Here is a 14891-nt window from a genome sequence, read left to right as displayed (position 1 = left end):
GAATGTCGTATTTCCAGAATGCATAATACCTCATGTTTGAGGACTTAATCAATTGTTTTGCTGACTGAAATTAGGAAAAAACATTGCTGGTAGATATTTGCATCATTATCTACCATGGCTGATAGACAACTTTAGTTGAAGCCTGTGGGTTCTGCCAGCTTTCAATGAAGGCACTGGGAAAGCCTCTTCTGATTATGACAATTTCAATGATCCCGTGTAAGATTACAAAAAGTCATAGAAAGACATAAAGAAAATTAAGACATTCCACCATAATTATCTCACTTAATTCTGTATAATATATCAGGAAAGACAGAAAAACATTACAGTTCTAAGCTTCAAGAATTTACCAGATATGCACAAGAGGTATCTGAAGTTCTGTCTCCTGAAGTTCAGTCAGCTCTTCAGCTGTCCAGAGACGTTTCATGTATCTATTTTTATTGATGTTATCTGAACTTCTGAGGTAAAATTTCTTAGAAGTTCCTCAGAAATGGCTTTTAAACCTATTTATTAATTTGGCTTCTCAGAAGTGGCTTGCATGAGTTCCTTGGCAGTCACATCTGAAATGAGTTTCTACTTGCTTGTATCTCACTCTGTGAGACCACGCATTGAAAGGCAAAAGGTCTGTCAGTCTGCACCATATAGTATTTATTAAGACCCATGTTTTTATAGAAAGTCTTTGGAAAGGAAAAGAGAAGTCTATGAGGAAAAGACCCTCAAAGTACTGTGTGTGTCATATCTGGGCAACCAGGCTGTAAGGATAAGGTGTGTGGTCACCACTAGATACTGGGCTAGACTGTTATAAAGTCATGTATTGCAGAATTAAAACTGGGCCTGTCTTACAGAAGACCTAGAGAACTGACTGAATCAGAACTGAATAAGGGAATGTTTCCCTTGCAAAAATGGTAATAAAAATTACATGAGGCTGACTAATAATAATACACTTGGCTTCCACTAACAGAATAACATGATGATCTACAGAACTGAATCCCAGACTATGAGCTAAGATAATTTTTTTTCTTATTTTCCATCTGAGTCAGGACAAAACCTGTGCTCAAAAGACCAAATCTCATGCTTTTTGCTTCCCTATTTAATCCCATGTGGGTATCCCCATCTGACCTGAGATGCAGAAGATATTCTGCATGTCAGAAGCCCCATAATGGTGGTTCAAACATGGTTCCAACTTGTAATGGACTTATATTGCAAACTATCTGTGGACAGCTTGACCAAGAAAATAAGTACTTCCCATGGACAGAAGAACTGATTTCATTTTACTAGATAATGAGTCCAGGATGCATGTGAAAGCACAATGTTTTATGTGTCTTTCAGTTCCCAGTTTTTAAGATTCCAGTTCTAAAAACGTGGCCATCCAATTTAATGGAAGAATTAGAAGCATAGCCAGGACAAATCTCTCGCCCTGACTTTGTATTTTTCCAATGGAGATTATAGCCTGCCTCAAAACTTCCAATTCAGTGAATGATACCTCCCATGCTTAAGTGTACCTGCTTTTAAAACTAGATAGAATTTTTAGTTAGCAGAGCTCATTGTTACATCTGTAGTCAATCTCCCCTTTGTGTACTCTGAAGGGCTACCATGAATCTGGTTATTATCTTGCAAAATCAATCTAGTTGAAGGACGATGGGCAATCTCTCCTCTTGAGTATTTTTTGTTTAATATTAAGCTGCATGTGCGCCCTAGAAGAATTTGAACATGGGATCTGAGCTAACATTTTAAGCAGGCTGAAAGAACACATCAGTCTGCTGAATATGATATCCAGAAAAATACAAGTTCTCATTTCAAAGGTAGTACACACACACACACATACATATATATGTATATAAATCTGTATGGCATATTTGCTGCGCAGGCCTAGATTCCTTGTGAAGTTGTTTTTCAGTATAGCAAATTAGAAAAACATGCCCAGAATTAAAGGTTACTTAATCGGGTTGAAGCGGTAACTTCAATTCCAGCAACTCCCTCCCACTATGTTACATCTGATAATGTACCCAAGCCCAAACATAAGTTTAGTTCAAAAAGATGTTTGGTCCTTGAATGTAAAATGACACTTAGCTTACACAATTAGCCAGGTAATACATATCCTTCCAAGAGAAGCAATTTTTTACCGCAGAATAATCTGCATTTTACTAATCTCTGATTGTTAAGTTCTACTTGCTGAAACTTTTCCATATGGCTTTTTGAATACCACTTCCTGTATTTAATTACCACAAAAGGATATTAATGAAGAGGTTGGAAATTTGGCCCAAGCTCTGTTCCACAGTTTGGACAGTTTGATGGAGATAGAGCCAATGAGAAACTGACATTTCTGCCAATACAAGGCTCTGCCACTTCACACACAAAAGCAGAGGCAAAAGAGGAGTAAACAGACCTACGGAAATAAAACACCCACCTATTTCTGAGCTGCCCATAAACCTCTAAAATAGCATGATCATAAAGTAGCCCTGAGTCAAGTGAACCACTGGTTTGATAACCTAAAGGACAGTCAAACAGTAACTGGTGGAGTAGTCCTTGTAACAGACCATTTTTATGGTGCTGTTAGTAAGACACATGCCCTGTAATGCAAAGTTTTAAAGGCAAACATGATATTGAGCAGAACCAAAGCAAGGGTAGGCAGCGTGGAGTGCAAAAGGATGCAAGGAAGCTAACGTGGGTGGGAAAGCATATGTTGCTGCCTGGATGAGGAAGTGGTACACCACAGTTACTTCATAAGTGCAAGGGCTTTATAAACTAAATCTCCTAGGGACTGTTTTAAATAGACAAAGAATGACATGCAGCCCTGACAGGCTTTCAGTATTGTTTGAGAAGGCTGGTTGCCTTCTAAAACCATTGGATTGCCACTTGTACTTTTTCCAAAAATGCCAGTTTTTAATCTCAACCCCTTCATATAAACATCGGGAAGATGCACCATGTAGTAAACTGTTTCATCTAGCATGAAATTAATGGCTTCCTCAGGCTTACCTGACAATGGAAAACATATTCTGGTGTGGTCTTCTTGAACTTCATGTTCCATACCAAGGCTACCCCATCAGGCTCATGTGGAGCATCTTCATTATTGTTATAAGATGCAACCATCAACTCAGGGTACTAGAAAGAAAAAGCAAATGGAATAAGATAGATGGCGAAGAATCTATGGAAAATCAGATGAGACAGAAATAATCTACACTAAATGTGCAATATCTGGTTTTAATTATAATACACACTAGTCCAATCATAGTATTCAGCTTCATTTTCATTTCATATTTTACTTGTCCCTGGCATCCTTAAAGGCCCTGCTCCTTGGTTTCTAGCAGTTATTCTCATATACCACAAAGGCAATGTTATTTTCTGCAGGTAATTCTCGGAAAAAACATCAAGCAGGATATTCATAAATAGAATGCAAAGCAAAGAAGAGGAAAAATCTGAAAGCTTGAGTAATTCTAATGTATTTACTTAACCATTTCTTTAGGGACAAACCATCGTCTTAATTGATTTTGATAATGAAAAAAACTATGACCACAGCATTCACTTGCTTTTATTTTGAAATTCACAGGTTTTTTTTCAGCATTCCTGAAAACTATTCTCTCTCATTTCATTATGCACCCTTCCTTTTCGCTTATGCATAGAATAAACTTGAAAGCTCTTCTTGATGATTCAAATAGCAAACAAAACATTTTCTTCACAGAAGCTCAATTTTGCAAGATGCTGAGGTCATCTTGTAAAGCACAAGGTGACCTCAAATTCCACTGACTCAGTAAGATTGATGCAATGAGCACTCTAAAATCAGATCCATATTTTCTTGTACACCCATGATCCACTGTTTAAAAGTTGATATGCAACACACACATGTATTTGTTCTGTTTATACATATATCTATATAGAACCATAGAACAGTTCAGGTTGGAAGGGACCTTCAAAGGTCATCTAGTCCAACCCTCATAACACACAATACCATAAATCAAATATTCACATTCTGTTGATGACCTTATATAATTCCAACACACCATGAGAAGTAACAATTTGCCCACAAAACACAAATTACTTTCTGCCTGTGCAATAGCACACAGTTACCCACACTCTGTGTCTGACACTAGGCACCTCTGTTAGCCTCTGTCCTCTGAACAGTCAAAGTAAGGCAGAGGAGCTGATGGAATTCTTTCCCTCAAAATTTCTCAATGACCTCTGCAAATCGTTGTCATTTTTTTGCCTTTTCCAGGTAAATTCCTGCCAAACCCTTCATCACTTTATATGGGGACAATGCAACTGGTAGATGTAAAAGAAGTGGGACAAAGAAACTGTCAATAGTGCTATTGGGAGCTGTGAATTTGGTCTACAACAGGCATTTTACCAATTATAACCCCCCTGCCTCCCCCTTATTAGTATTGGGGTTTGAACCTCTCTGCTCTCAAAATCAATTTGGAAGAAATAATGTGTGCAGCTATAACTTTTACCATCAGCAGCTGTTCTTCACCACTTTGTGCACACTTCCATGGATAACACATCATGGAGCTGATGATTTTACTATTTAAGTTCACCACTCCAAGTGAGCCTGTACCCACATGTGGGAAAACTAGCAATGACATGTGGCTACCACAGCCACTTCTTTCCCATTCTGAAGCAGCTCTGACTGAGTTGTACCTACAAAGCAGCAGACCCAGGCTGCTAGTACAGCTTGCAAGGGCAGTTTAGTACCTACATCTTGCACAGGATTTAGACCATGCAGCAGACCAACCACCTTTTCTCCCTCTTCAAACACTGAGAGATACCTAAGAGTGGTTTAATGCCACACCTGAGACATCACCTCTCTGGACACAAGCTGTGCTGGCACAGGTTGTGTCAGCCTGCCCTCCACTGCTCTCATCCATCTCACCCACTTCTCTCTCTCATGGCAGAGATTACAACCACCTCTGAACAGTGAGCTCAGCTTCTTCCCTGAACCTTTTCATCCTGTGTTGGTGTAGGTCCAAGTAAACAGCATATGCAGTAGGCTTTTGTCAGGGCATCTTGTTTTGGCTGAACAGGTTTAGGTACCATTCACGTGAGCAGCTAAGCCTGCAGCCATGAAGGTTAGATACCTTGGCAGGTAGAAGCAACAAGCCCTTCCACCAGAATGATTGCAGCCAGGTAGGGTGGGTGACCAAGTCTGAAGCACAAATTTAGAAACATCTTGGGGTTGGTTCTTGCTCCTGGAAATTTAGCAAGCATGTTCTGATTGGCAGCATGTCTGGCCATAAACAAACACTGGCTCAAATCTTGCTGGTCTATACATAGGTTTTGCAATCACAGTTTATGCATCTTACTGTAAATACAGTTTCAAGTTTACACAGATGCTGGGGTCATACCTTGCTGGGCAACACCATTATGAGGTTTTTTGACTTTAAAGAAACCAGAGGTAAGAGCAGCACCCTAATGCCATGCTGGTGTTGCATGCTCACTGCTTCAATCAAGCTACTCGTATTTACAGAGTTTCAGTCCTCACCAGGTGCCTAGCTGTCCTGTGAATACAACTGAAAACAATACGGAAGTGGTGCTGTGGGAAGTGGAATTCAAGGCTGCTGCCTTGAGTATCCCTGAGACTGTGGTTTTCTTAGCTTTAGACAAGCTAAGATTACCTCCTCATGGCCAGAGCAAGGTGATCTCGCTCTCCCTGTTTACACTGTTCAGTCTTTCCCTTAGATCATTATTGAAGCATCTAAGCCATTTTCCCTTTTCTCTGCAAAAGAATCAGGGGGCTAGTGGGTTAGCTTTAACAGTATGAATGATCCCGTAAGTTTGGGAATGTATTTTACATGTGACTGAGAACAGAATAACTTGTTTTATCAACGCATCAAGGTCCTTTGTTTGATCAAGCTTCTATCTGACTCCAGGCTGTTTTGCAGCAACAGCTTTATCACAGACAATTGAGCAATGTGTTCTGCAGTTCCCATGATTATTCAAGTCGTCCTTCAACATATGGGACAGTGCCATGTCCTGAAGCATGGGAGTGAAGCGGTGCTAGCGGTTAGGTGAAATACCTCTGTCCAGCTCCAGCTCCTGCCATGTGATACACCTCAAAGCAGGCAAGAGAGGAGGCTAATCCCTACTCCCAAGCTATCCCAGGGTGACATGCAGAAGCCCCACAGCATAGAGAAGCTGCCGGGGTGGAGGAGCCCCTGCTGGGTGCCAGGGAGCTGAGCATGAGGAGTTAACAGAGGGGAAGGCAGGAGGGGCCACCCTGGAACAAAGAGGTGGTAAGCAGAACATGCCTTTGAGCCCCAGGGGCTGAACAATTACATTTGGCAGTGTTCTTCTGAGGCGGCTTTTTTCTTGCTGCCCTGGGAATACAGTAAGAGCTGCCTGTTAGGAAAATATCAGATAAGAATTCCATGTAATTTCCAGCCCCTGAACAAGTGAACAACCTAAGATAAGTGTTTCCTCAGGCTTATATTTGATTTCCGTGGAAATCCATATGTGCTTAAAGGCCACCCACGTCATGGCAGTGCATACCTGTTGTTAAGCTGATATTGTGTATGAAAGCAAAGATTTAAATCCTTCATTTCGCACATGGGGTGCAAGCTGGATATTATAAGAAGCCTCTCTGTAGCTTACTGTTGTGCACCACACCTGGCCAGACAGCCAGACCTGCCAGTGCCTATCAGTGATGCTTGGTGGGACCCTCCAGCTCCTCTCCTCCCTGCAGCCTGCCATGTCCTGCATGGTCAGTGGCCACCTTACCTGAAAAATACTCAGAGGGATGAAAGCAGCCCTGCTGCCATTTCAAGAGGAAAGAGAGAAGGATGGATGTGAGAGTCAATGCATTCCTTATCCGCTGCCGCTCCAGCCTGCACCCACCATTTACATACTTAGCCTAAAACACAAACTATGCCCACATGCAGATCTAACCTGGTGCAGAAACTGCAGCTACTTCTAAGGTTAGGCTAAGCAAAGCTTGCTGTTAGCACTGGGCTGAGCTACATCTATAACATCTTTGCTACCCACACCAGGGCACACCTCGTGCTGGGCTGGGGACCAACTAATCAGAATGGCTTGAATTCACATTTTTCAAGTCTATGCCCTCCTGCATTGTGGAACTCAGAACAGTCTCCCTGTTTCCTCCCCAGGGAAACCAGCTGCTTTGCTCCAGGCTGGAACCTAGGAATAGGCTAACAGGGACAAAGCAGAGAGGATGACGGGTGCTGGAGCAAAACTGGGACCAAATGAATTTGACAGGACCTGTGATGATCTCTGTGTGTGTGCTAATCACAGCTCTCCAATGGAGTAACTAATTAACCTAGTTTCTGTGCTGTGCTAATGTGGCTGTATTGGTTTTGGGAAGCTTAAGCAAGTCTATCATCAGTTTTATTTTGCAATATGTCAATGGTTTGCTGTGCACAGGAACTGGATCCATTCCAGGCATGCTGCTTTAGCAAGCCCCTTGCCCCCCAGCTGCAGTCTCTTCTTCCATTGCTTAAAGAGAGGACCCAGCATTTTTCTAAAGACCTCTTTTCAAGTTGTTCACATACTTTCACATTTTGAGATTTATTATATTAGAAAAAGAAATTTTATTCCTATTATTAAATTTTACATTATACATTATTATGTGTAATTCTTTATTAAATCAATTGCTACATATTTAATAAATTATTTTAATTAGTTTAATTTTAAACCTTTTGTCCTAAAAAAAATCCATGTGGTGAAGGAGTCGAGGGGGAGGAAAAGTCAAGACTCCATCTTAGTAGGTTGGTTAACCTATAGTTTTAGTACAACATCCTGGCTTTGATACAAAGTAGCATATGCAAAATAATGACAGCTTCATTATTGTCCACGACTCTTCTTCATGGAGAAACACGCATTTGCTCATCCAGGGCCCTGCTGTTAGCTAAAACATAACATCATACTCTGCAGAACAAAGGGCAAACCGAGGCTGGCTGTGTTTTGTTAGGGAGAAGTTGGAAGGGATATGGAAACATATGTCCCACCTTCACATCTTACCTGAAGAGACCAATCCATACAGGTGACAACACGATGCTTTGACCAGTGCTCATCATAAAATTGACGGTTAAAGGAAAGGTTGGCTCCTGCTTGAACATCTCTGTGTGAATGCAAACAAAGTGACAGTTTTTGAAGTACCATGGATCAAATGCTGTGAAAAGCAATGCAAAAGTTTTTGACCACTTCTCAGACCTGTGTCCAGCCTGAGGAATTCTGTCACCTTGATTTAACTGCTCTCACTGGCTGTTCTTCTGGTAACGAATCTGCACCAAGGAACAGATTTTGCATTTGTTTTACAAAAGCACATTTCATAATTTTCCACTTCTTTCCTGACTCTTCTGGATCACCCTGGGCCACCTCTGCCACCTTTGTTTCTTAGAACTGAACCTGGCCCTGGCATTCAGCTCCCCCTTTTCTGAGTTTTTACCTCCAAACTATAACCAAATCTCTCTTATTTCTGACTCCATAAATCTTAAAAGGACAGCACCTCCTCCCAGCAATGGGGATAGTGGATGCCTTCTGGCACCATTAGGTCAGGCTGAAGCTCAGTGCTGATCTACCGCTACCACACTGATGCATTTAGCCAGTCCACAGGGGCGATGTTCTATAGTAACCTCCAGTAAGTAACTTCAGTGTGACACAGCTACTGATTTGCCATGAGGCTCAAACAGATACACAGCTGTTGAAACCTAAATACTTCCTCTCCTACTGACAAGTTTTGCTGCTTCTACTCCCCTATCTATTGCTGGATACACAACCTGTCACCTCTTGTCTTAAGCGTTTAGATTGCAAACACTTTGGGGGATCATTATTTTCATCCACACAATGCACAGTATAGTGGGATCCATTACAGACCTGAGGCAGTAATAGAATATAAACAACAGTAATTTGAATTTGTAAAAATACTATGATATAAGCACACAGATGTACACCACTGGAATGTACGCATACACATGCACATATACATCTGTATACACACATTTATGTATTTCAATTATTTCTTCAGAATTTGAAATTTCATCCCAAAAATGAAACAAAAAAAAAATTTAACCCTCTGCATAATACATCAAAGAAAAAAAAAAACCCAGAGCAATTAAGCATGAAGCTATTTTACAAAATAATTTTGGTTAACAAAGTGATGCAGGCCTTCACAAAGAGATCTTTACCTTTCCATAGCTATAAAAATATTTAATTTAGTTTTAAAATTTACTCTTCCTGGCATTGGAATTCTTTTGTGAAAATTTAATTTACAAAAGAAAAAAAAAACCAAACCCCCCCCCCCCCAAACCAACCACAAACTGACCCATCTTTCTCTTCTACATCTCTGCCACTGTAGTCAAAAAAGATGTCTGAATCTTCAGCCAAAGCTCGCTCAATTACACGTATTGTCCGGTCAAAAAATATCAGGAATTCTTCTGAATGGAGAACTTGCTGTTTTTCTTCTTCTGTCAGTTCTCTAGGAGGAGCTTGGAAAATTAAAAGATGTAGTTAAGAGTATGACATTTCACCCCTTTTCCAATGAATCAACATCTTCAGTGGGTTTCTTTTGACATCAAAGCTTGCCGTAGAAATGTCAGGACAAAAATCAAAGCTTTACTCTTAAAATCATGAGTAAGATTTTTTCAGGATAGCTAAACATACTCTTGTATATTCCCAGGATGTAGTATTTACATAGAAGAGATCCCATATCTTATATATTTATTATTCTGAAATGGAAAATACTTAAACCCCCAAATGAAATAAACTCAGCGTTCCTATTTCAGGAAATGGCTGTGACTGACATTTAGGCAATACCTAACTCAAAAAAGCAGAACACTTATGTAACAGGGGACCTGTCAGAGGAGCCAAAGATAAAATAATCTTCTTAACTTATACTACAGTTCTTTGTATTAAAAGGGCTCACATAATCTCTCCCTTTACTTCTTCCCATTTCTCCTTGGTGTCACTGATAAATTCTGTCATTGTTTTATAGCTTTTGCAAAGAGATGAAATAAATAATCAAAGATACTCTCCGAGGCACCAAAAATGAAAGCAAATGGCCAAACACCAGTCTTTTTAAGGCAGTTTTATTCCTTGCAGAGGAATCCTGACAGACAGAGCAACAAATGCAACTGAGCTGTGGCCAAAGCTGCCCTGAGAGGGGCAGAAGCCATCTCAGGCACCAGTCAGGATAGCCTGGTCATCTTGTTGCTTCTGTAGTCACACACAGATGCTAAACCTTTACTTCCAGACCAGTATTTCCAGGAGAGACTTTCATCTGAAAAATACTGTCTTTGCAGGATCCACCAAAGTTATGTCTCCATCAGTTTAATCACCTGTTGGTAAATTCCAACTCAAACATGAGCACCAGAGGGAAACTGGGATACTGCTGTTCCTACAGTGCAAAATTCTCTTCTTAGTTACACTGTCAGGGTCATATTCATATTGTGGCCAGTGCTGTAATTCAATTATGCCTTTTCCCACATGTACTTTTAAACTATCATTTTAGTTACATTTCAGAATTACTTGTATTTCAAAAAACGCCATTCATAGCTTCACAGTTATACCAAACCAATCTTTCAACTAGCTTAAATTCCCAGGATGAAAAGCTCTGTTGACACCATAGGAGGATGCCAACAGAGAATTTTGTTCCAAATTTACGCACACAAAGAACATATAATAGGCAGATTTACTGCAAAATTTCAGAGGCTCATACTTAGTACTTAACTGGTGATCAAAGGTCTTCTGCATTTGGCTTTACACTACAGATATGAGGTGTTTACTTCTGAAAAGTCTCCCTAGGCCATATTGGGTTAAACTACCAGCAGCCAGAAAAGATATTTCAGCACAGTGCCTCAGAGAACACCCAGTATACATCAAAGTTTAACTCCAAGCCCTGTCATACATATCTGAATGTTTAATTAAACAACAAGTGACACAGGTTAAAGTTGTAGTTCAAAATTATTTTCCAGTTGCTGTGCCACACCACACAGCTTCTTTCAGCTATCAGGGAGATGTAGCCCTTGCTCGCCATCTGATTCGTGAGCTCTTGTGCCCAAGTATGATACTACCACCAGCTGCGGGGGCAAGGATGGACTGAAAGGCACAACAGCAGGCAAGCAGTAGTGACATGGTCAGCGTTACTGCAGTACTCGGCTCACTAATTTTCAGTGTACTTGCTTTCTGAGCACACCCTGTGGCTGGGAGAGGTTGTTATCATCATGCTTAGGTTTGCCTCAACTGGTCAGAGCATTAGCTCTGGAAGACAGAATCTCCGCACCACACCTCAGCTAAATATAGAGGGTAGGAAAAATGCAAAAGGTGAAGGAGCAATTTGGCCCTCGGGAGACAAAGCAGCTAAAAAGTTAGAAACTTTAGCCTTTGATGATCTCCTATAGCCTTGGTCCTAAGCCCCCTACCACCAGGTTAGTGGTCCCTGTGGAGCTCCACACATCTAGAGAATATCTACATCCCCCTGCATGGTTGCCCCTGAATAGCAGAGGGACAATTACCAGGCAGGAGCACAATTTGCCTCTAAGAAGTGCTTTAGACAGAAGCAATGCATGTGAAAAAAAAAGAATGACTAGCAAAAAGTACAGGTTGACCTATTGCAGCGTCCACTGCTGAATAGTAATTGGCACTAAGGGAACTCATCTGGCAAGGAAGCCTGTAATGAGGCAATATCCCACTGTCACCACTAAAGCATTGCTTTCCGAGAATCAAAGACAACAAGCACGACAATGCAGCAAAGCAGCATAAACGGGGAGAAATCAGCTGCAAAAGCAACTGGAAAACTAATTTTAAACTGCTCCAAATGGTAAAAATAATTTTCTAAATCAAATCCTCTCTACAGCTTGGAAATACAAATCTATTACTTGGCCATTTGCTGACTATCACTGGCAAAGAAAATACAACCAAAAATCAATAGAAAGGGAAAAGGCAAAAAATAAACAGCCTGAGAGCTGTGGAGTGTTCACAAGCAGTGGAGACACACATGACTGCCATTCTGCCTCAGCAAAATCTCCCTTGCAGTCAGCAATGATCTGTGGGAGGCCAGCAGTCTATTAAACCATCAGGAACACCTTGGCTAAAGTTTGTAGGGCATAAATCAGCTTACCTCATTCATCTGACTGACACCAGATGCCCCCTGGCGATATTAAGCTTCATATTTTAACCTTATTTTCTTCTTTCATTCGGCTGCCTCTGAAGTTTTATTTGAAGCAATCTTTTCTTACAAGAATGTTAACATCATTACTTTTTTTCCAGTGTAAAACATCACTGTAACTACTGCAAATACACGAAGTATAAGCAAAAAACACCAAACAGACAGGCTTGTTCTTTCAAATATGAAGATTTTCTAACCATGTATCTTTCAGAGCCACTTCCACTTTCCCCTTGTTCCTTTTCACTGGCTGTCCATTACCTCAAATAAAATAAAAAGAACCTATGTCATTTTCTGTGATTTTTTTTCCCCCCTGTCTGGAAGCTTACAGTTACTTTGATCTAAGCTTTCAAGAGACACAGGCTCTCTTCAAGGAAAACTCTGAGAAACTTAAGTAGCTGATCAAAGTATTTTTGTCTTGTTTTGTCACAGACCTGTGCGATGTGACAATACCTTCAGAAATTCCCTGTAAGAACACAACATTTGCCTTCAAGTATCTGCTCTCCCTGGCATAAACCCCAAACAAACCACATCTAACCTTCCATGTCTAACAAAGCCTAGTGTGATGCTTAGCTAGCCCTAAAAATTACGTGCTTATTGCCTGGAGTGCAATGAAAGCTCCTGCAAAGGAAGACCCATACTTCGCTTTTGTTTCTATACCATAGCTTTGTAAAGAACTACTGTGCCTGTGTCTTGCTTTCCAACCAGAAGAGCTGAGCCCATCTGTGAACCTGCACAGCTCACAGCAGGAGGACCCATGGAGCAGCCACCAAGTTCTGCTTAACAGGGTCACTAGGCATGTCCATGAACCCACTGAAACATCAATGGGATTGCGTACCCACAAGCAGAGTGCTGTCTAGGTGGCTCTGGGGTAACGAGATGAACACCATGCATCAAATAAGCCCTGTACTCATGTTAACATATAATACTGTGCAAAATAAAATGAAATTTACATTTAAAATTAAAACATTATGCAGTTATGTATGCACGGAGGACACTGCAGGGGAGGAAAATGCAAGGTATACCTTTAATGAAAGACATTGTACACTTGTGCATGGACAAAAAGGTCTAAAATATGTAACAAAAATTGAATGTGACAGGAAAACAACTGATTTATTCATACTTATGAAAAATAAGAGCATTTATTTCACATGATTTAACATGATCCTCAGCAATACCGTATTTCCCATCAAGTCCTTTGTCCACACATTTCTCTGGACAAGAGGAAAAATAAATTATAAACATTTCCTTGGATCTTGAGGAACTAAGATAAAAAATGCTGCAGACTTGTTATCTAGCAGAGGCAGGTTTGTAGCAAACACAAATAGTTGTGATAACAGCCCAGAATAAAATTCACAAATATGTAAATACTAGGATCCAAGTCTTCACCCAAGAGAGCCAAAAAGATATTAAAAAGAAAAAATCAACACCCCCCCCCCCCCCCCAGAAAAAAAGACCCATATTTAAATAAGTATAATAGAATATTAAATCTATGCTCCCGGAACCTCAGCAAGTGTGAAAACCTGACAAGAGAAATTAATTCTATTAGAGGCAAAAAAAAATGAGAAAAAGGAATAAAAGTAGCAAGTGAATGAAAGAAAGGGTGAACTAATAAAAACAGTAAAGCAGGAAGCAGCCTTGTTATGAGCCCAGAGAGACAGAAGGAGATTAGTAAAACCCTTTTAAGAGCTGCACTATTTCTTTCAATGTATATTTAAAGCCATGTAAACTTTAGACGTGCTGATGACCAAGAATGGTAGAAATGTACAGCATGAAAACCGCAAGGTGCTAAGTGGCTCTCAGCAGCTTTTAGTCCTTGCCTGCTGATAGCTTGTGATCCTCTTCTTTTTGTTGTGTTTCTCACTTCCATGTCAGGCTTGATATATGCCATATCCTGGCTCAAATGCACCATATCATGACTGTGTTGAATTTAAAACGCAAGCCCCAGCATGGCATAATTGCTGAAGATATAAAGGGGAGGTTTCAAGGTACATTTGGGGATTTTTTGGTTCTGGAGTAGCAGGGTCCAAAGCCTTAAATTTGAATCTATGCCAGGCATGGCTGCTCCTATTGATTGTGCTTCTCAGGGCCTGTGCTGAGCACCATCCCTGAGAATGCCTGAGCTGGGCTGCCAGGATGGGTCAGCATACCCAAACTTACTATGGTGTTGGTTGCAGTTAAACCATGGAGTTACAGGCTATTACAAACCGCAGTGCAACCTGTCCTGCTTCCCTGATACTGATGCCTGAGCTGCTGAGAGTTAAACCATTTCTCCCACCACAGCCTACAGTGTGGTCATCCAAGCCCCATGCACAGGGCCAGGGTGAGACTGGGGCAGAGCAGGTCTTTGAAGCTACAGATCCCAGCCTATTCCCCATCACAGTCTTTCATGCAAGTTTCTGTGGATACATCCATGGCTTCAGATAAATGAAGGTTGAGGCCCACTTTCAAGACCCAGCCTGTCCCTCTGTTCATGTGGTTTCTACTGACACAAAGAGGCGCCTTAGGTGGAGCTCCAGAGCTCTTTGGTGATGGAAAGCCCCAACCCACTTGATGCCACAGTTTGGGACCAGTCTCTTGTTTATGTGGTCAGGAGAGGCAGAGCCCAGCCCAGCTCACCGGCAGGTATCCCACACTCGGCTCTTCCAGGAATGATGGGGAGGCTGTGCACCTGAGACATGGGTGATACAGGCAGCCCCATGGAAGACACACAAGAGGCTCCCAAGGCTTCATATGCTTCAACTGGTCAACATGCCAGGTTTTCACCTCCCACTGCAGAAACACTTTG

The 14891-nt window shown here is 41.1% G+C and overlaps 1 protein-coding gene across 3 annotated transcripts in view; it reads right to left on the bottom strand.

Moving 5' to 3' along the window:
• DYNC1I1 (dynein cytoplasmic 1 intermediate chain 1) overlaps positions 1-14891 on the bottom strand; it is a 189191-nt gene that overhangs the window by 68757 nt on the left and 105543 nt on the right. For all 3 annotated transcript variants that reach the window (XM_034061953.1, XM_034061959.1, XM_034061957.1), the window contains 3 exons: positions 9266-9428; positions 7963-8062; positions 2974-3099 (listed from right to left, as the gene is read on the bottom strand). In XM_034061953.1, coding sequence (XP_033917844.1) covers positions 2974-3099; positions 7963-8062; positions 9266-9428 — 389 coding nt within the window. The remainder of the gene's footprint in view (positions 1-2973; positions 3100-7962; positions 8063-9265; positions 9429-14891) is intronic.

The sequence above is a fragment of the Melopsittacus undulatus genome, chromosome 1 (genome assembly GCF_012275295.1).
Source record: "Melopsittacus undulatus isolate bMelUnd1 chromosome 1, bMelUnd1.mat.Z, whole genome shotgun sequence".
Taxonomy (NCBI): domain Eukaryota; kingdom Metazoa; phylum Chordata; class Aves; order Psittaciformes; family Psittaculidae; genus Melopsittacus; species Melopsittacus undulatus.
The sequence above is the reverse complement of the archived record's forward strand: the minus strand, read 5'-3'. Positions and strand labels throughout refer to the sequence as shown.